At 35.5% G+C, this 22,795-nt stretch overlaps 1 protein-coding gene across 2 annotated transcripts; it reads left to right on the top strand.

The window, feature by feature from the left end:
* Window positions 1-372: 372 nt before the first annotated feature.
* On the top strand, window positions 373-17,582 carry LOC306872438 (lysosomal alpha-glucosidase-like). Of its 2 annotated transcripts, XM_079420995.1 has the most exons (20): window positions 373-519; window positions 3,090-3,707; window positions 4,864-5,009; window positions 5,200-5,365; window positions 6,231-6,327; window positions 7,141-7,260; window positions 7,357-7,475; window positions 8,204-8,335; window positions 10,722-10,832; window positions 11,293-11,406; window positions 11,505-11,589; window positions 11,671-11,788; window positions 13,815-13,948; window positions 14,048-14,199; window positions 14,573-14,721; window positions 15,013-15,154; window positions 15,238-15,336; window positions 15,629-15,793; window positions 16,111-16,257; window positions 16,522-17,582. In XM_079420995.1, the coding sequence occupies exons 2-20, from the start codon at window positions 3,096-3,098 to the stop codon at window positions 16,582-16,584; spliced, it is 2,871 nt and encodes a 956-aa protein (XP_079277121.1). In that variant the 5' UTR covers window positions 373-519; window positions 3,090-3,095; the 3' UTR covers window positions 16,585-17,582. The 2 variants fall into 2 exon arrangements, with proteins under 2 accessions (XP_079277121.1, XP_079277120.1); XM_079420994.1 differs by lacking the exon at window positions 373-519 and having other exon boundaries at window positions 2,867-3,707.
* Window positions 17,583-22,795: the final 5,213 nt, after the last annotated feature.

Below are 22,795 nucleotides of genomic sequence, written 5' to 3'. Positions count from 1 at the left end.
GGTTGAATTTTTTTTTAAATGAATGCTTTATCTAATAAGCCAAACTTACCTCCAAGCAAGTAGATGGCAGTACAGGTGCAAGTGTTACACAGTAGAATAATATCAAGAAGGAGTCGTTTTTTGTTTGAACTGGCTCTTTTCGATTGTTCATTTGAACCGATTCGCAAAGTGATGAGGTCTGTGAGAGTACAACTGAATAGGAGGTGAACAGTTTGAAAAATGTCAGACACAACATTTGACATGAAAATGATTTAAAACACACGGAGAATACGGGGGACATGGGGAGTTTTGTTTTTTGTGATGACTTTTAAGTGAATCATTTTTGAGCTCGTTCACTGTAACGATCCGTCTAAAGGAACCGAGTTCCAAAACGAATCGGATTCCAATTTCAACTGCAGGACACACACAACACCAACTTCATAACATACGAAGCACCACGGACGGATATTTACCAAAGCAGAGGATATTCACTGATGAAATGTAGTGTGTGAAATCCTGCATATACCGACCGCGCAAAAAGTAAGTGAATTTAATGTGCAGTTTTTCTCTTGAATGTGCTGTTTGTTTGCTTGATGTTTCTTCCTATAATATTATTATTCTAACGATGTGGCTGTAAAATATAAACCTCATATATATTATTCATTTAAAATGTCGATAAACGCTAGTTTTATGAGTCTTAAGGTCAAAAGATATGCACATGCTGTATATTTTGAAAATGTATTGATATAACTTACCATGGTATTTTATCATGTCACGTGATTAAAAAAAGCAGTATTCTACAAACTGCATTGTGCTGTATTATACTACGGGGCCGTTGAATGCTTGAATCTGATTGGCTGACGAACGTTCTGAGGTGTGCAATTATTTTCAGGGAAACGCACGGCGAACGTAGTTCCAGGCAGCTTTCTTGACCGCATTACAGTTCCATATCACTTCGCATCGTTGTCAGCGCTGCCCTGACGATTTTATCAGTTACGTTAGCCTAGTGTAGCAACTTAAAGGCTACACATGACATTTCTCACTAGCGAGGTAATAACAGCGCTGCATCTTAAAGCAGACTTACAGTTTAGAGACGGTGCTTCAGAACACTGTTGAGGGACACACAGAGGTAGCCTAATTCATACAAGCTCTCTCTCTCTCTCTCTCTCTCTCTCTCTCTGTTTCTCTTTCTCTGTGTCTCTGTCTCTCTCGCTCTCTTTCTAATAACTTCATTATTAACTGCATTAGTCTGCTATCAACGGCTCAAGCCTCCATTGCCAGCTTTAAAATGACGTTTTGGAACTAGCAAAAGAGTCGTTGGATGAGATGCGGAAGAAATAATCCTACTCACAATAGCGATTTAAGTAGAAAAACCGGACGAATCCCTTGAAATATATAATCTGATCGATGTCTTGAGGTGTGGCAACCGTAGTATAAGCGGAATAATTGACTCAGGACCGTTGAATTATTAGAAAAATAATGCACACCCGAGGTGGTGATGCGGCCACGACGCGAAGCGAAGCGTCAATTATTCCTTACTTGTTGTATGGTGTTACATTGGTATCTATCAATTAAGGTCACACGTTTACTCTTGATCAGTCTAACATACTGTATGAAGGTTTGTGTCTGATTTGAATTAGTTTTAAAGCAGTGTTTTCTTGGACTCTGACCTCTACTTCTATCTATCTTGTAAGAGTAGCCTTCCATTCTAATGCTGAGCAGCTCCATGCAATTTCAGAAAATTTGGGCTTTGTTTCAAAATTTGTGAGCTCCCTACATAGATAGCAACTATAGACAAGCTGTGCATTTGCAAATGTAAGAGCTGAACATACCTGGGTAATTGTCCCTCAAACGTTCTTGATTAAAACGCATGTTTTATGGATTAAGAACATAACTTTGTTTTATATGCTTGCTTTTTCATTTTGGAAAAAGATCAAAAATCAAGATCAGTCTTTCAGCAGAAGAGGTACAGTATGAAAATTCCTCTCATTTCTTCACCACTAGGATGCTTTCTGCAACAGCCGCTTCCCTTCCTAGTTCTTCCCCATATCTGCAGCTTTATGTATTTTAGAAAGTGTTCTCCTCTGCGTGACATTTAGTGGGACGTGATATTGGCAAATACATAGCGTCGTTATATACAGAAGCTGAAACACTTGCTGATGCCTGGAATGTGTTTTTATCATTAATGGAAACAAGTTCTGTTACTGGCTTTTATTCTAGTATTATTAAGAAGACCTAAAGATACTTAAAAACAACTTTCAAAAAACTAAAGCCTTACGTTTCGGTCAGTTCACAACAAAACATATGGCTTCAGAAGATTTGGAATATAAAACTTGATATGTAAACTACCATTCGAAGGTTTGGACTCTTTTATGCTCACCAAGTGAAAGTTTGTTTTCTATTTGAATATCAATTAAATATGAATTTATTCCTGTGATTTCTAATTTATTCATAAGAAGAGCAGCATTACATTGAAATAAATCTTTTGAAATATTATAAATGTCTTTACTCTCACTTTTGATCAATTTAATGCGTTCTTGCAAATTAGCAGTATTCATTTATTTAAAAATAAAAAAAACGTACTGATCCTAAATTTATATATAATCAGCTGTTATCAGATATCCTCCAGATATCAGATATATCAGATAATATGTTTAAATCTGTAAGTTTTTAGCAAACACTAATAAATCAATTGCACTGTTAATCTTATAACTGTTGATTATAATGCCAAATTTCACATCTAGCATTTAAAATCATTTATTTAAATTTTTAAAGGTTATACATAGCATAGAATTTAATATTGATGAATATTAGCTTATTGATATTGGCCAGAATATTAATGTCGGTACATCCTTAGAAGAAAGCGTCTTCAGAGCATCATAACATTTTTAATAGCTCCACAGAAGAAAGTTTTTGATTCATTTTCGCAGGAAAGTCTTATACAGTATAATAAAATGAATTGCCAGAATAATTGCTTCTTTGAGAGGTATGAATTAGTCTGATTGCACATGCAGTGTGAGATGAGTTATCCAACAAATTTAATTCTCACATTTAGAGGATATTATTTTAATTATCTTCTCTTGTTTTTATATCTTCTTTATACTCTGAAGTTTGAAATGGTGTCGTACAAGAGACTTACCCCTGAGGAGGTTCATTTCTCAGGAGCTGCTTTATTGGATCCTGATGAGACGACAGACACGGATCTAAAGGATATAAACCCAGAACTGCCCCTGCTGCCCCAGAGCCGTCGCTGCTCCATCACTGTTGCCCTGCTGACCCTTGGGGGACTTATTGTGGTTCTCTCTGGCATCTGGCTGCTAGGAACTATATTTTGGTTACATAAGCCACCCTCCACAGAACCCCATAGACCCCCTCCACCTGCTGTAGCTAAAAGCCCAAATGGGACGTGGCTGCAGCCGGAGTCCTGCTCGCAGATCCCAGAAGCTTGGAGGTTTGACTGTTATCCAGAGAGAGGTGTGGTGGTCACGGAGGAGATGTGCCATGCTCGAAACTGCTGCTTCATACAGGCTAAGACATCACGACGGAGTGGAGTACCGTGGTGTTTCTACACACCTGAGTATCCATCCTACGAGTTGGTGTCCATTACTGACACAGAGATGGGGAAGGTGGGAAAACTGCTCCGGAACAAAAAGACGTATTATCCTAAAGACATAGATGCACTGCAGATGGAGGTGATGTATGAGGAAGACAACAGACTGCGTGTGAAGGTGAGAGAACTTCGGGTCTTCATGTTACAGGCTGGTTATGTTTGTGATCTCGACTCTCTTTATCAAGCAATAATTTTAGTCATTAATGCGGATGTTTTAAAAAGTTAGGTAAATTTCAGAGGTGAAATTGTCTGTTAGCTTGTATCCCCTCAAAGACCACAAAAATTCTGGACCGAAAATAGGGATGCTCAGTATATTGGTATCAGATTGGTTATTGGCTAATATTAGACTTTTTTAAATAGATTTTTTAAATATCAGTGTCCGTTGATATTGAATATGTACAGTTAGTTAGATAATAAATTATGTAATAATTTTAATTATTAATTGAAAACTATCTTTTAATGTTTTAATAATTTTAAAATGTAGCATTTAAGAATTAAATAATTTTTATCCATTCAAAAGTTTGGGTCAGTATAATTTTTTAAAATTATATTGAAAGAAGTTTCTTATTCTCACCAAGGCTACATTTATAAACTAATATTATGAAATATTATTGGTCAATTTTTCATATTATGTAATATTATTGCATTTGGTGGCAAAACTGAATTTTCATTACTCCAGTCTTCAATGTCCTATCAAACTTTAAAACATTTTTGCTGCTTAATATTTTTTTTGGGAAAACAGTTATTTATCTGTAATATAAAAATTTTGTCGCATTATACATGTCTTTACTGTCACTTTTGGTTAATTTAATGCATCCTTGCAAAATAAATGCATTGTTACATTAATTTAAAATAAAATATTTACTGACCCCAAACTTTTGAATGGTGGTGTGTACTTTGTATACATTATAAGGTATTATTGTAAATTTAACTTTCGATTAAAATTAATCTTAACCAGCACTAATAATTTAGTTACACTGATAAATGTGGCAGACCTCTAATGAAAAATCCATTTTTTATATTGTACATTATAACTGTGGCTTGTAATTATAATGCCTAATTTTACTTGTAGGATTTAAAGGAATTGTTTTTAAATATTTGTATTTTAGATTTTAATTTAATATAGAGTTTGATTGTTGATTATTGATTCAGCTTATTGATGTTGTCCAGAATATTATCATTATCGGTACATCCTGAATAAAAAAAAATGTCTTCAGAGTGTCATAGCCTACCATATTTTTTGTTGTTTCATAATATTCCTGTGTCAAATACAGATAACAGACCCGGCTGAAAAGAGGTATGAGGTGCCTATAGATGTTCCTGTGGTTCAGAAAAAAGCATCAAATCCCTCTTATACCGTAGACTTCATCAAAGAACCTTTTGGGCTGATTGTTAAGAGAACACAGACAGGAACTGTACTGTAAGTACTATTTACTGTCAACTAGCATGAAAACAGACCTGCTTAAAAAAACAACACTAACAATTGAATGATTTAGTTTCTTTTACCATTAAAAGTAATGAGCAGAAAACTCTCCAGGAAGGAGATCTGTAATATTTGGCATGTCTCAGTACCAGTATTGAGTTCTTAACATCCGTTCACATCCCGTCAGGTTGAATACATCCATAGCTCCTCTCTTCTACGCGGATCAGTTCCTGCAGATGTCTACATCATTACCTTCACGTTTCATATATGGACTGGGTGAACATCGCTCCAACTTTCTGCATGACGTCCAGTGGAACACTCTAACCATGTGGGCTCGAGATGTCCCACCAATGGTAACTTAACATTCGTCTTCTGATTTAAGAATCTGTCAGTTCTGTTTCAAATCTAATAACAAGGCTTAAAGGAGTAGTTTACCCAAAAATGTCCTGAAGATGTACATACCCTCAGACCATCCAAGTTGTTTGTTCCTTCATCAGATTTGGAGGAATTTAGCATTACATCACTTGTTCACCAATGGATCCTCTGCAGTGAATGGGTGCCGTCAGAATGAGAGTCCAAACAGCTGATGAAAACATCACAGTAATCCACAACTAATCCACATGACTACAGTCCCTCAATTAATTTCTTGTGAAGAGAAAAGCTGCGTGTTTAAGAAACAATAAAACAAAAAGACCATTTTAATTTCAAACTGTCACCTCTGGTCAAAATATGAGTCCTTAATCCATAATAGCTCCTCCTCCAGGGAAAAATGATGTCCTCTCACATCTCACATCAAAAACCAGCAACATATATTTTTAGAACTGTTTTTGCTTGTAAACAGTGCTTGATCTGTGCATATTTCTCTCCTGATTCAGACACAACAAATTTTTCACTGGAGGAAGTAATATTATGGATAGAGGATTCGTATTTTAGCCAAAACCATTGTGGTTTCAAGTAAAAAAGCCTTAATCCTGGATTTGTTTCTTACAAACACACAGCTTTTCACTTTAAAAAAAACAGTCAATTTTGGAGTGGAGTCATATGGATTACTAGTGAATTATTCCACCCATTCACTGCAGAGGATCCATTCATTGGTGAGCATATTACATTGTACATTATAACATGACCCCTTTAACAGCACTACAAACATCAATCCAGATTAATAAATGTTCCAGATGGCACTAACTGCTGTGTTTTCTTGATTGTTGGTTCTTTCAGGAGCTGACCAACCTCTATGGCGTCCATCCCTTTTATCTTTCTATGGAATCTGATGGAATGGCACATGGGTTTTTCATGCTCAACAGCAATGCAATGGGTGAGTTCATCGCACACATCAACATCTACATTTTATATTCCAAAAACAATGCATACCACTTTACAAGCCAGGACATTCACTGAGCTAGATTGCTCATCCTCAGAGTGCATAACACCATGTTATTTTGGCACTGACCCTTGTTTGATTGTCGTGTTCATAATAAGCCTTGTTTTTGATCATGATAATACACCCAGTTATAAGATTAATATTTTGTGTTGTCAGAGATAATTATGTCATATTTGATAAGTTCATGCATGAGAAAAAAGGGAAAAAGACAATCTTATCAGCTTCTCACACAATACTTTGAACTTTCAATTGTTGATTTGTAAATCATTATAACACGCAGTTTATTTTAATAATAAGATCTTTTTTATCCTAATGTGCTTTCATATGCTTCTGAAATGTTCACAGCATTTTCCTGTGAATCTTTGTTGCATTTATGGCCATTGGTTCTGCAGATTAAAATCGCAAATTGCCAAAAGTTTTCTTCTTTGTGAAGTATGTCTGAGTGAAACGGCTTCTCGAACTGATAGAATAGAAAAATGCAGAGCAGGATGTTGTAAATTTTGTTTAATTCAATGTGCCATTCGTGGTAAATAATTATGAAATTTTACTAGCAATGTTTGAGGGAAAATCGTTTCTACCTACATTTTTTTTTTTTCAATGTACCATATTTGTAAATCATTTACATGGTACTTCAAGGCATTACATGCAAAAAAAGGGTATTAAAATGCTAATTATGGTTTTAAATGATGGTAATGCCTTATGATGTCTGAACTTTGTCATAACGTGTGTAATTAATCTCTGATGTAGATGTGGCTCTGCAGCCTGCTCCTGCTCTCACCTGGCGTATGATTGGTGGGATCCTCGACTTTTACATTTTCCTAGGCCCGGATCCCAGCTCTGTGATTGCACAGTACTTGGATGTTGTAGGTCAGCAAGCATCATAAGCAGTATTTGATAAGCATTTTCACATGAAGAATCAGAAGTTCAAGAACTAATCATTGAATCTTCTCTTTTTCACATTAGGGAAGCCAGCATTGCCCATCTTTTGGGCTCTGGGTTATCATCTTTGCCGATGGGGCTACAAGTCAAGCGACAAAACCTGGAACGTTGTAAAAGAAATGCGGAATTATGGGATACCTCAGGTACTGTAGTTGTCAGATCATTTTCATTTAGTGTTTGATTCGGCGTAAGTAATTCTGATTGGTTGGAATTCAATTCTGCTCCACAAGATTTACACTGGTAAAAGACATCAAGAAATATGATAAGTATTTCAGCCCTGAAAATAAAGCAAAAAACATTTAACTTACATTCTGTCTCCATCAGTATTGCTATTGTTAACAAACTATTTTCCTTTTGTTTTTGGTCATTTTAAATAAAGATTAAATAAAATATAAATATTTTATTAAATAAATTATTGCCTTGGCTACTAGCTGAAAAAAATATGTTGAAGTAATAAAATTAAAATATGCATTTAGCATATGCTTTTATCCAAAGGGACTAATTAAAAAGAGAAACAAAAGCAAAAATTAATAAAACTATAGCTGAAATAAAATTAAAGTAAAAAATAAAATTAAAGCTATATAGAAATTAAGTAAATAAATATATATATATATATAAGCACATAAAATAACCTAAATTAATACATGCTGTACTATAATAATATATAAAAAAATGAAATAAAATGGGTCTCTATCGGCGTTTTTAGTTTATTGCCAAAGAAAGCACTAACGCAAAGAGAATCACATCGGAAGTCTGATTTCTACTGAACCACAGAAAAACACTGACTTGGCATTATGCATTTAGCATAATGAGAAATTATGTTTGCAATAATTCCAAATTGTACAAATAACAACATTTTCTGATCTTTCAGGATGTTCAGTGGAATGACATTGACTACATGGATCATGCCTTAGACTTCACTTATGACACTGTGAACTTTTCCAGCCTCCCTGACCTTGTGAAAGACCTTCATAGACATGATCAACACTACGTCATGATCCTGGTACACACACACTTCGATTGACACAAAAACATGGCCATTTGTGAATTTAATGAACTAGACCTGGTTTCTCTGCTAGAACACCTATATGTTCTTGACAGGGAACTGACTTCATACAGTACATCCAATAAATTTCACCTTCACAGTTCAGACCAGTTGAAGATGTCACTTGGTTTGATACGCAGTGACATTCAATCAGGTTCAGTGTGGCTTAAACGGTGTTGGGAAGGTTACTTTGGAAATGTAATAGGTTACAGATTACAAGTTACCCTACTTAAAATGTAATAAGTAGTGTAACTTTTTAATTACTTTATTAAAGTAATGTAACTGATTACATTTGATTACTTGATTACTTTTTAATGTTTTCAACTTTTAATCATTTTCAAAACATGTAAACCAGGCAGGGTAAACCTTACAGAAGTACTCAACACTGATTACTGTCACACTTTCTGAATCCTTCAATTAAGATTTTTTTAAAGTAGATATTGGATGCAAAATTCACTTTTACATGGTGTTTGCATGTAAATGTATCTTAGCAGTGTGTGGACACAACCACCCTACAATGATAAAAATCCATGCACTCCTTGTTTTAATCTCCCAAAATCCTAAAGAGTCTCAATTATCAAGCTGTTTTGATTTTCTGAGCAGTATGATGTCATATTGCTCAGGCCTCGCCCTCAACCGCTGAAGTACTGTCCAATATTAGCATATTTTCGTGATTTCGTGATATTTTTTGTGATTTAGAAGAACATAAGAATCTTAATTTTCTCCTGACGTCAGAGCCACAGAGGACGCTGTGCATTAGTTTTGTTTTTAATGATAATGCGCCACCGAATACACCTAAATTCGTTTATATCTGCACAAATAATTTTACTCCAGACTGCTTTCTGAACAAGGGACAATTCAAGGCAAGTTTTGTTAAAAAGTTAAAACTCAAGGATAGATCAGTACCCATTGTTCGTGATCCAGCTGCATCTCCAGAAGTAGTAAGTTTGACACTTTATATTTTTTTAAGATTATTTGCAAATTGCCTTTGCTCTTCCATGGAAGAGAGGGGCGAATGAGCAGAGCTCATTAGCATTCAAAGGGACATGCCCCAAAATGAGTCGAAGTGAACAGAGCAAAGTAAAAAGGGTGTTGTTTTACACAACCACTGAGGAATTGTAACCAAAGTATGTTGCAGACCGTTCATGAAGACCCTAAAGAATCATACCAACTTGTGGAAGATTAATGTCCCCTTTGAGCACAGCCACCACAAAATCAGACTTACTTTGAGGTCATTCTAAAGTTAAATACATATTTAAAATCATAAGAGAAATGTTATTAGCTATTATACTGTTTTTTAAATCAAATCTTTGCATAGCTATGACAGGAAACACTGGAATCTAACAATGCCTGGGAAAAAAACAAAAACAGTTAATCTTAAAAAAATGAAGCATAGCTATATGTCACGGTGCACACACGAGGAGGATACAGGAACACACAGACGAGGATGTAAACTCAGATAACAGTCTTTAATAACTCCAAACAAGGCAAGGCAAGGCTGAAACAGACAGGAACACCGGGGAGTAATGAGTAGACCAGACGACACAAAACTGAACAGGCAGGAACTAAAATACACAGGCTAATTACACAAACACAGCTGGACAAGAATTAACTAATAATCACACTAAACAAGGACAGGAAACAAACCAAATATGGACACAAGAGGCGGGAATACGTGACTCACGACAGAGGACTGACATTATACATAAACCCATATAGGAAATAAGAGTTATCAAATAAGCATGTTCTAAACTCCTGAAACATTGGTGTTTCATATTTTAGAGCAGTCACTGCAATTTATGACAGAAATCGATTAAATCTATATGTGGGAGTGTGTGTGTGAAAGAAATCAGATGTAACCCCCTTTGTAATCGTTAACATTTTCATAAGTAACTGTAATTTAATTAAAAAAAAAATTCTCAGTAACTGTAACTGATTACAATTAGTTTTATTTTGTAATTAAATTACGTAATTCCGTTGCATGTAACTAGTTACTCCCCAACACTGGGCTTAAATAATTTTTGGAGACTGTCAATAGATTTATTTGCAGAAAGCAGATAAACTAAATATCAAAATAAGAGGAACGTCTGTGTTCTGTGGGTTTAAATATGCTTCTCCTGCAAAAACATCCATATGACATGCTTCCTCATTTGCCTCTCATCTCATTTGTGGATCAGTAGAATCACACTGACAGTCATGAGGCTGTTTTGGCAGCTGAATGTTTCACATGACTGCAGTTGAATCCCTCACTAAAGCGTTTGAATGTGTCACTGTGGATTTAGCTGAAGTGTGCTTGATGTAAACTGCAGCTTGTGAGGTTGTCTCTTTTGCACTTCCTCATCAGGATCCCGGTATCAGTAACTCTCAGCTGCCTGGCTCCTACTGGCCATTTGATGAGGGGATGAAGAGGGGCATCTTCATCAATGATTCGAATGGAGACGTCCTTATCGGGAAGGTACACTGAAGACATGCATATTAAGTTATTTAAAATTTGGGGTGGGCCCTTTTTTTTGCTTTTTTTTTTTTTGAAAGAAGTCTGTTATGCTTACCAAGGCCGTATTTATTTGATAAAAAATACAGTAAAAATAGTAATATCATAAAATATTACAAATTAAAATAATCAGCACCATTAATCCAGTCTTCAGTGTCACATGATCCTTCAGAAATCTTTCTAATATGCTGATTTGTTGCTCAAGAAACATTTCTTACTATCATTGAAAATAGTGAAATTTTGTTATTAATACAACAGAAAGTGATTTTTTTTTTTTTTACTTTTATGAATAGTTTAAAAGAACAGCTTTTATTTTATTTTTTTTGTACTTTGTCTTTGAAACTAAATGAATATAAATGTCATAATTATGAATATTATAATATATTCATTATATGTGACTGAAGTTTTGTTTTTTGTTTCCTAGGTCTGGCCAGGACTCACAGCTTTTCCAGATTTCTCCAATCCAGACACACATGAATGGTGGTACCAGAATCTGAAGCGTTTCCATGAAAAAGTGGCTTTTGATGGCGTGTGGATTGTATGTTGTGCATTTGTATTATTGACTATTTGATGGTTCATTATTTGCATTTACCCAAATATTGATCATGTTCAGTTCTTTTATATATCTCCTTCAAGGACATGAATGAGCCATCTAATTTCTTAGATGGATCACTGAATGGTTGCCCAGACAATGAACTGGAAAATCCTCCCTACACACCAGGTATTGGTGTATTATGTGCAGATCTACATTATGCATGCTGCCTTTTTTTCCAACAATAAGGCATGGTATTGTCTGCTGTAGGTATTCTGGGTGGTACATTAAAGGCCAAGACTGTGTGTGCATCTGCACATCAGAAAATCTCCACTCACTACAACATACACAGCCTGTATGGACTCATGGAAGCTAAGGCTACTGAAAGGTATGCACAATCATACAAAAATACATAAAATAAAATATACAGTGCCCTCCAAAATTATTGGAACAGCAAAGACAAAATTGCTCTGTTAGCTGTGGAGTCAAGACATTTGCAAATATGATTAAAAGATGAATATGAGACAAAACTACAGAATGTCACATTTTATTATTAGCCATTTCAACACACACATGATTTACCAAATAAAAAGAGCAGCACTATTAGAGTTCATCCCACTCATTGATGTGAGCATAAGTATTGGGACAGTTGAAAATAAGGCAGATATAAAAGATTAAAAGCTATTATTTAGTTGCAGATCCCTTGCGCACAATCACAGCAGTGAGTCTGTGACCCATAGACATCACCAGACTCTTGGTCTCATCCTTTGAAATACTTTTCCCAGCCTTTAATGCAGCCAATCCCAATTGTTGCTTGTTTTGGGGAGTTTCTGCCTTTACTCTCCTCTCCAGCTGGTGAAATTCATGTTCAATCGGATTTAAATCTGGAGATTGACTTGGGCAATCTGAGACTTGCCATTTCTTCAAATTCCTTGACTGAACTGGCAGGGTGTTTTGGGTCATTGTCCTGATGCAATATGAAGCACTTCCCAATGAATCTGGTGGCATTTTCTTGAATATTGGTAGGCAAGATGGTTTTGTACCCTTCCAAATTCATTCTGCTACTATCATCATACATTAAGTCATCAGTAAAGTTGAGAGGGCCTGTTCCAGAGACAGCCATGCATGCTCATGCCATGACACCACCTCCACCATGCTTTACAGATGAGGCTGTATGCTTGGGATCATTTGCAGTTCCCTTTTTTTCTCCACATTTTTGCTTTCCCATCACTTAGATAAAGGTTCATCTTTGTCTCATCGGTCCATAAACACAGTTCCAAAACTCTTCTGGCTCACCTTTGTGCTTTTTTGCAAACTCTAATCTTGACTTTCTATTTTTGGTGCTGGTCAGAGGTTTGCATCTTGCTGTGTAGCATCTGTAATTCTGTGTCAAAGTCTCCTGAGGACAGTAGATTGTCAGAGCATCACCCCAGCTTTCTGGAAGTTGTTGGTCATTTTACAGACACTTCTTTTAGGATTCATTTTCACAGCTTTTATGATTTGTCTGTCATCAACTACTGTTGTTTTCTCAGCCGATTGGGTAGTTGTTGGTTGCTGGTGTCGCTGGTGGTTTCCAAACTCTTGATTTCTCCATGCCCTTTGTTTTTGCTATAGCTCTGATTGACTTCCTCTTTTCTTTTAGCATCCAAATTGCTTGCTTTTCTCTCAAAGTCAGCTCCCTCAACTTCATCCTGGTTTGTGTGTGTCATCATCGAATGCAGGATTCAGAATACAGAAGTAATGGATATAACTGATATGACACATTCCCTGCTTTTAATATCTGAAGAATTAATGCAACAGGACACAGCTGATCACTTAGAAAGACCTGTGAGGCAACTGTTCCAATACTTATGCTCACATCAGATAGGGGGATGAAACTAAAAAACTCTAAAAGTGCTGAATTTCTTAGCTGGTGAAACATCTGTGTTGAATCACCCAATAATAAAATGTGACATTCTGTAGTTTTGTCTGATGTTCATCTTTTAATCATATTTGTAAATGTCTTGACTGTTCCAATACTTTTGGAGGACACTGTATATAAATACACTACAGTTAAAAAGTTTGGGTCAGGTCAGTATTTCTTTTTAACACTTTGAAATTAATACTTTTATTCGGCATGGATGCATTAAATTTATCAAAGAATCATCAAATAAATCACCCGTTTCTAAAAAATGATAAGCAGCACAACGGTTTTCAACACTGATAATAAGAAAATAAGAAGAAACAGAAATGTACATATATCTCCTAAGCCAAGTGTCAAATATTTTAGAGAAAGACAAGGCAAGCACATTTTTCAAGCAAAACATTTCACCAGAAAAAGTTTATTAGGTTTTAAATGATACACAATGCTTAAATTTTTATAGTGCTTGAACACTTTCTGGTTGGATCATGTCTGATCCATCTGTCTCTCTCAGTGCTTTGAGGAAGATCACAAATAAGCGTCCCTTCGTCATTTCCCGCTCTACGTTTCCCAGTCAGGGCAAGTATTCGGGCCACTGGCTCGGAGACAACAGGAGCCAATGGAAAGACCTGGCCACATCCATACCAGGTATAAACACACACACTGTGCTCTGCTGAGGCCAGAGTTAGTCCCATAGAGTTTTGGATTTACTATAGCTCCACTAACCATTTTCTTCCTTTTTCCCAGGTATGCTGACATTTAACATCCTGGGCATTCCTCTTATTGGGGCTGACATCTGTGGCTTTGGAGGCAGCACTACAGAAGACCTGTGTGTCCGATGGACCCAGCTTGGAGCTTTCTACCCCTTTTCAAGAAATCACAACTCTATAGATGAACAGGTGAACTTTCTTTCTTCCAGATTTCATTAGATTTAGACTCCAGCAAAATCTGCAACTGCAGCTGGTCAGTAAAATTATTTAGCTCATAATGCTAAAATATCAAGAGTTTTTAAAGAGTTTTTATCTTATTCAGTGGTGTAAACTTGTCACCTTCCGGCGAAATTTGCCGTTTTCACCTTAAAATAGGTAATTCACGTGAATCGTGAAGATCTGTAAAAAAAAAAAAAGTTTTTGTTTATTTGATTAGTATCCCATCTGTCACTTGCTTTGATAGTACAATGTTGTTTTTATAATGTGTTTTTTTTTTTTTTTTTTTTTTTTTGGCCTTCCAAAGACACTTCTCTGGATTAACAGTTTTGTCATTTCACAACAGGATCAGGAACCAACTGCATTCAGCCCTGCAGCTCGTACAGCAATGAAAGAAGCCATTCTCCTACGTTATTCCCTGTTCCCACATCTCTACACACTCTTCCATCATGCACACATCAGTGGACACACAGTCGCCACACCACTGCTCTTTCAGTAAGATAAACACAAAACCCGACTGACTGTGAATGAATTCTTAAAGGAATCCTTTACTCCCAACCTTGAATTCATTATATTAGCATCTAATGTGTATATATATATATATATATATATATATATATATATATATACACACACACACACACACACATATATGTATATGTGTATATATATGTATGTATATATGTGTGTGTGTGTATTTATATGTATATATCCAGGCACATACTATACATAATTTCAGGAAGATATACGTTTTAACTTCATTACTGTTTGTGCTGTGCTTTTTAGGTTCCCGAACGATGAGAAGACGTACGGGATAGATAAACAGTTCCTATGGGGAAAGAGTTTGCTGGTCACACCGGTTTTGGAGGAAGGGCGAGATTATGTTGTGGGATATTTCCCTAAAGGTCTCTGGTATGATTTCCACACTGTAAGTCACACCTCTCTAGAAACCCTCTTAGAAATTCATAATTATCTTACTGTGGAGTCTCATACAATATTCGTCACACACAGGGCGACTCGTTGGTAAGCAGTGGAGAAGAGATCAATCTTCAGGCTCCAAAAGACAAAATCAACCTGCATCTCAGAGAGGGTTCAGTCATACCTACACAGGTGACAGAGAAGCGCATTATATACTCATACATAATGTAACGGGCAATTTATTTATTATAATAAATGTATTTTTATGCTTAAAAGTTACATATATGCATAAATTCTCAAAGTAGTGATATATAGGTAATGTCTATAATTAAATGTGTGTGTGAGAATATATATATATATATATATTCGTAGCTACAGTTACATATATTAGCATGTTCTTCAGAAAGTCTCAGTTTAGTGATAAATTAAAAGAGAGATCATTTGTATCTGTGTCCATGTTTATTTGAATTTGTTTGTGTTTCAGAGCCCTAACACCACCCTGTGGGTGAGCAGCGGTCAGCCCCTTCATCTGATTGCGAGTCTGAGTGAGGACGGCCTGGCCAAGGGTGATTTGTTTTGGGATGATGGAGAGACCCTTGACACATATGAGAAAGATCAATACGCTTACATCTATTTCACAGTAAAGCAGGTACAGAAAATGGGCAATTCACCTTTACTACAGTAATGATCATTTTGGTTTTTAGTGAGCATTCATTCAGTTCTCATAGAATGGCCACATTATAAAAGCTCATTTCACATCACCTCTATTAACATTTTTTTTATTAATTATTCAGATTATACCCATTTTTATCCAGGGTTATTTTATAAAACGCATCTCTTGCTTGTTTTTAAATATTTCTGTAAACAATCATGCTGTCAACTGCTTTGCATAATTTGCATTAGTTATTATACTGCCTAATATCAGGGATGATTAATAAAATTATCTTCTTTATTAATGATCTTCAGAACACAATGACATCAGAGGTGCTGCATAATCATGAGGAGGCTACTTACATCACAGTGGAAACGGTTTCATTTTATGGAGTGAAGACCGAGCCTGAAAACGTAACCGTGAATTCACAAGAGGCAGCGTTCTCTTACCGTAACAATCAGGTAATATGATTTATAATTTGTTTTAGGTAGCTGCTGGTTATAAAACAGTAACGTTAGTGGGTAAATTTCTGTAATGCATTTAAAAAATCATTAAATATCAAGGTCAAAATATATAGGTTGAAAAAAGGTTCAAAACATTCAGCAGTTGGTATCAATCTTTTTTTATTTTTTTTATTTAGATACTAGCTAAAACAGTAATGCAAGTAAGAAAGACTTTAATTTATGCAAATTGAGAAGTGTATTTATTGTCTTATGTCTGGCTAGGTGCTGACAGTAACAGACTTGGGTCTGAACCTCAGTCATAACTTCACAATCAGTTGGATGTAAAAGTCATCAGTGATAGTTTCTGCAGAAATCATGACCGTAATATCTCAAATGACTTTATCTCAGTACTTGGACAGTGGTGGTTCTGGTTTCAACCTGAAATCGAATATAAACCAGAAAGGATATGACAGATTATTGATTGTATGTTGTTGAATGTCTGTATTATTGACCCAGTTGTGGTCAGTTGCACTCAGGAGGAGCAAAACCGAAGGGAATAATTGTGTATTTTGATTAAGTGTATTTGTTTGATCTGTTAAATATATATTTTACCTCTGCTGTTATATTACTGCCTGTTATTGCTGATATTGTTTCTAGGGCAGAAAGATTCTTATGTCACCGTTTCAAGTATTTTAGTGGTGAATAAAGCTTCTCATTTTAAAGTAGGTTTACATATAATTATATATATTTTTTTTTTTTTTTTACAAGCGTGTTTGCACAGTTCAGGACATTCTGATGCTGCAGAAAAGCATGTTTGAGCTTTAGTTAGCATCCATTATTTCCATGCACGGGCAGGCATGTAATTAAAATGATCCAGTATGTTAAGCCAATCCAAATGTGATAGAAACTGTTTTTGTTCTTATGATTCATTTGTTTTAATGCCCAAAGCAAGTCGTTCTAAAATGTACAACCATGAAAATATTACTCAAGTAAATCACTGTACAGTATTCATTAAGGCTTAAAGAGGCATAATTGTGCAGTATTTTGTAAATTGCTACCACATGCTGTCAATCATTTAACATTGTGCCTTATATTTCATCAAAGCTGTTATTCAGCATTCAGTGGCTTTGCTGTGAATGTATAATACCCTCTGTTCAAAACACAGGGCTGCTTTACAAAAATTCAAATGTATAGACCTGTGCTCCTAAAGCTGAAGCTAAACAATACATCTATGAGAGTACAAATGACCTTCAAATTCCTTCAAATGACCCTGAACAAACTGCTGTACGGCCTTTCATGAGACTTACAGGGTAGTGTGCAATAAAAATTCTAAGTTTATCTTTTTTCTTGTGTTTTTTCTTTTGACTTTATATGCACACTAGCAATCACCATAGAAACCAGTCGGAATACCCTAGCAACTCTGAAAACCTTAGCAAATGTTTGCATAAAATTTCATTTGTGTTTCTTTCCATTATGTAATTCCTCTTAGTTTGTCCTCTTAGTGTCCAGTAAAATATGAACTTTCAAACGACAGCATTTGCTCAGAGGAAATAAAAATGATCTTTATACCTCGAACCTAAAAAATCGGATTATTTTATGTCTCAAAGTCAGAGCTATAGTTCTGATGTGGCCAGGTTATTGCTACATGTAACTGGATTTAGAGGCCCTTCCTTCACTTTCTTATAGGAAATGGCTTTTTTTTTTTCAGCTCAGTGCAGTGACCTGAGGCAAAGTCGGGTATCTTTTTAAACTAAACCCATTTTCTGCTATTATAAAGTTATATGCTGTTATAAGATTCATTAATGAAGACTTTAAGTTTTTTTTTTTTTTAATTATAGACAGATTTTAGTGTTAAGCATTTTAAAGAGCACAAAAATATCAGACCATGAAAGCAATTGCCAACAAGATTTAGTTTCGACCTTGAGCATGCCTGACATTGTCATTTTAAGCAAAATGTGTTTGTCTCCTGTCGTTTTAAGAAGCATTGTTGTAAACCCAGCGCTAATAGTCACGCGGCTTCCTCTGGGAGGGTATCTGCACGTCTGAACCTTCAGCTTTCATCTCACACTGACACATGACCTGTTTGAAGATCAAAGCCAGACTTGTGCTTCCACATCCAGCATGATATGACAGCGAGTTTAAAGCATGGCTTCTGTACGGGCCGATGCAAGCAGAAAGAAATAAAAACCAAAAGAATCAAGAAAAAAGAGGGACGAAGATGGAATTAAGTATGGGGCAGGACTTTGATTGTCTTGATTGGTTATTAATTAAGCAATTAAAAATGATTCAACTTTAAGAACATCCTGCATGTAGAAAAGTGCTTTTTAAAACATTTAAGAATACAAGAGATTGTTTATTAACAAAACAGCCATCATAATTATTTTTAAAACATGGCAAAATACAGCAACCCTAGACATGTTATAATTATTACTACAGTGCAAATGTGTTAATAAATCTGAAAAATGTCAAAGCTAGCTCATTATCCACTCGATTCCTCTTGTAATAGTGAGAAAACCTCTAGTTCTAGAGCACTGTTAAAAGTCAAATGAAGACCCTTCAGCTAGAGGCCTTGTGTTCCACAGTATTAATTGGCATTCCGATACAAAATATGACATACCCATGGGACGATTTTGGCTATTTACAGTTTTAATTGTGTACAGTGGGAAAATATACTACTGTTCAGAAGTTCAAGAGTCGGTAGGATTTTGTAAATGTTTTTGAAAGAAGCCTCTTATGATCAAGGCTGAATTTATTTGATCAAAACTAAAGTAAAAACAGAAATATTGTGAAATTATTAAACTGATTTCTATTGTAATATATATTTAAATGTCATTTATTCTTGTGATGGCAAAGCTGAATTTTCAGCATCATTACTCCAGTCTTCAGAGTCACACAATCCTTCAGAAATCATTTTAATATGATGTATTGCTGCTCAAGAAACACTTCGTACTATTACCGATGTTAAATACGATAATTGTGAAAACTGATCAAATAAGAGTTAGTCACTTTGCATCAATTTAATGCTTCCTTGCTGAATAAATGTTTTAATTTCTTAAAAAAAACCAAAGGTAAATCATATGATAGTTGAAGTCATAATATATAATATAAAAATACATATTAAAATTAAGTGCTTAAGAGTCCATTGGACAAATGATTTAAACTAGTTTAAAAGGTTGCCTTTTATGCTTGTATTTGAAGTCTGTTTAATGACTCCAAAAACTTAATTTCAACAAAATCAGTTCTAACTACATAAAGTATTCATAAAGTAAGCTATTGAAATGAACCAGACCTACCAAATAACCAAACTTAATGAAAAACAAACACATTGTGCAGTAGACAAAAATGTCATGTTGCATAATTTACTCCACATCAGATACAATTTATACAGTGTAGCTCCAGTTTAATCCGTAATTAGAAATTATTCCCACTATTTTTTTATCTCACAATGAAATAGTTTATTTTGGCTGTAAAAATATTGGCCTAGAAGAAAACAATACACAATATCACACACTCCCCCTCATTCTCTCTCCATACTGAGGGCTTCAGAGATAACAGCTTCCAGATGTTCCACATTCTCACTCCGTCATTGCCTTGCTTTACTTTTAGCTGGCAAAGATGTGACATTATGCCATGAACTGTTGTATCACGGGGCGCCGTGAAAAGCACCGTGGAAAGACGAGGTCAGGGTCCAAGTGCAGGTAAGGTGCTTTTAATAAGCAACAAAAAGGCCAACACGGCACAAAAAACAAAACATAAAAGGACTGGGATACATAAACGGCAGCACAGTGCAGGTATCCCACACCACAGCAGACACTAGAAACAAAACAACCACGCATTTGCAAATCACAAATTAATGAACCCAGGCAGAGTGGTGAGAGAGGGGTGACTATATGGTCCGTGGCAATGGGGAACAGCTGCGGGTGTAATGAGTGTGTAATGGGACAGGTGTGTGTGATGTGGCAGGTGTGTGTGATTACATGAGATGAGTCCGGGAGGAAGGGAGATGGTGACCTCTGGTGGCGACAGGGAGAAGCGCAGGGCCCGGACTCGTGACATGTTGTCTTTACGTCAGTTACTGTTCGTCACCATGCTTAGGTAACTCAGAGGGTTTTGGGAAGGCAGAAACATTTTCACACACATTCAGTGCAAGAGTTTGTGGGAAATGGTCGAGTCACACCACATCCTCTTTTAATGAGTTTTTTAAACATCTTTTGGCTGGCTCAGCATTTCCTAACTAAATTGATTTCTTGTTTGCTCTAAGTCCCAATTAAGATCTATGGGCTGCTGCAAGCAATTAATCAGGACTGTTTATACACCATACCACATAAATTTTAGAACAAAATGTGGCCATAGATTTCTTATCAAACACTGTACAATGGTTTTTCTATGATTTTTGGTGTTCTGTGGTAGCCTACTGTTCACCAAGTAGCTTAATAACATGCCACATGAATATGGTATCATTCCAATACCAATAGGGCTTTTCACACTTGAATTAGTTAACCCTGGTTCATTCTGAACCCTAGGTGAACTGAATACTGGGTTGTCTTGCTTCATGTTTCACACTGCTCTTACTGGGTGTTCATAAACTGACATTTCACACTGAAGCTACATTATATCAAAGCACCTTGGTATTGCCTTCATTTTAAATATCCATGTTCTTTGTCACCTAACTAAGATTTGGTCTATTACTGACATCTATTGGTCATATAAAGAATGACAACTAGTTTTTTAGTTTAAATGACCAAGTCCTCTCCAAATGTTTGACACATTCTATATTCACATATATATTCTATATTCTGCATTGTTTATTGTAAAAGTTTATTGATCATTTATTTTCTACAACTAATGACTACTAAACATAGTCACGTTATATATACACGCGTTAAATATGAACAAATTAGTGGGGGGAAAAAAGCTAAAAATGTATATGTTTTTATATTGAAATAGGTTTATATATTGAAATAGGTCAGCCATGCATGTCTAAAGCATATGCCTGGAGTTGTTGTTTCCTTCAGTGACTCAGCGAGATTAGACAAGTCCAACTACACTTAGAGCAACACAGACACATACATAAGAACATATAAAGAACACCACCTGCATGAACTCTTACCTGCCTTTATGAAAATGCTACTTTACCACTGGCTGCAGAACAGGGCTGTAACAGGATTATATGAAAATATAAAGTATGCACACTACCATTTCAATTTTACTCTTGCATTGTGCATTTTTTCAAACAATATTTTATGATCTGAAATGTTCTTAAAGGCACGGTAGGTGAACCAAAAAAATAATAATTATGCTGGTTGAAGTCACTTCACATCCAGATAGCAATCACCAAGTAGTCTGAATGTATTTATATCATCTGTGGAAGGCATAGGACCATAAAATGGTCATCCAATCATATCCCTCGGTCCGAAGATTACCACGTCCTACCTGCCTGTCAACGTATGTATTTGCATACCTCTGCGCACCCTGTTTGCGCACACATGATGCATCATTGCAGAGATAACGAGAATGGAAGGCGTTGTCATTGTAATATTATGAGCTTTGCACTGTAATGTTTTCTCACTGGTAAATGAGACATGAGGTAATCTGACAGTGCTGCATTCAACCCTCCACCAATGCCATCTCTCCTCGTGTCGCTGGTTGGCCTCTGGTATGCCTGTGTGCATTCATGTGTTTGGAGGAGGTGTGACTTTGGAGAGTGATTTGCAGGGAGGGTGGGATCTTATGCTTTCAAAGCTACCTTGCTATTGCTAGCCTCTCAGAAATGGCCTATCCTACTTTTAAAGGTATAGTTTAAAAGTAGGACCAAAAAATTAAAAGTAATTTACTGAAGTTGTACCAAGCCTGTATGAATTTCATTCTTCCACTGAACACAAATATATATATATATATATATATATATATATATATATATATTTTAAAGAATATGGGTAAACAAACAGTTGCTGGTCCCCATTGACATCCATAATAATGTTTTTTCATACTATGTAAATCAATTTAGGTTATCCATTTATCCATAATATTAAAGACAGACAGACGGACGGATGGATGGATGGATAGATAGATAGCTAGATTGATTGATACGAGTTTTGACATTTTATAAATACTGGATTAACATTTTGTAACTACTGAAATGTTTATTTAGATTTTATATTATTCTAATATAGCTATTACAAACATTTTCAATAGGCTAATAATAATAATAATAATAATAAAAAAACAACATTATATTTATATTAAGACTTTACCTCGCTAATAACGCCTCAGTCAGGTAAAATACATGTTTTATTAGTTGCTTTTCACACATCGTCTGATACAAAACACTCAAAAAGTCTCCATAGAGAGAGAGAGAGAGAGAGCGCTCTTATAACGGAATGGATGGTAGCCTGTGTCTTTAGCCATTAGGACTATATCTCCAGGGATTTCACTTGCATATGAATAACACACACAAAAAATTAATAAAAATAAAAATCTAATAACATGAAAACTCTGGACATTTTTCATACTTAGTTTTAGTGACAATGACATAAATGATATACCATGATAACTT

Source organism: Barbus barbus (assembly GCF_936440315.1).
Source record: "Barbus barbus genome assembly, chromosome: 7".
Classification (NCBI taxonomy): domain Eukaryota; kingdom Metazoa; phylum Chordata; class Actinopteri; order Cypriniformes; family Cyprinidae; genus Barbus; species Barbus barbus.
This window is presented reverse-complemented; position numbering and strand designations above follow the sequence as displayed.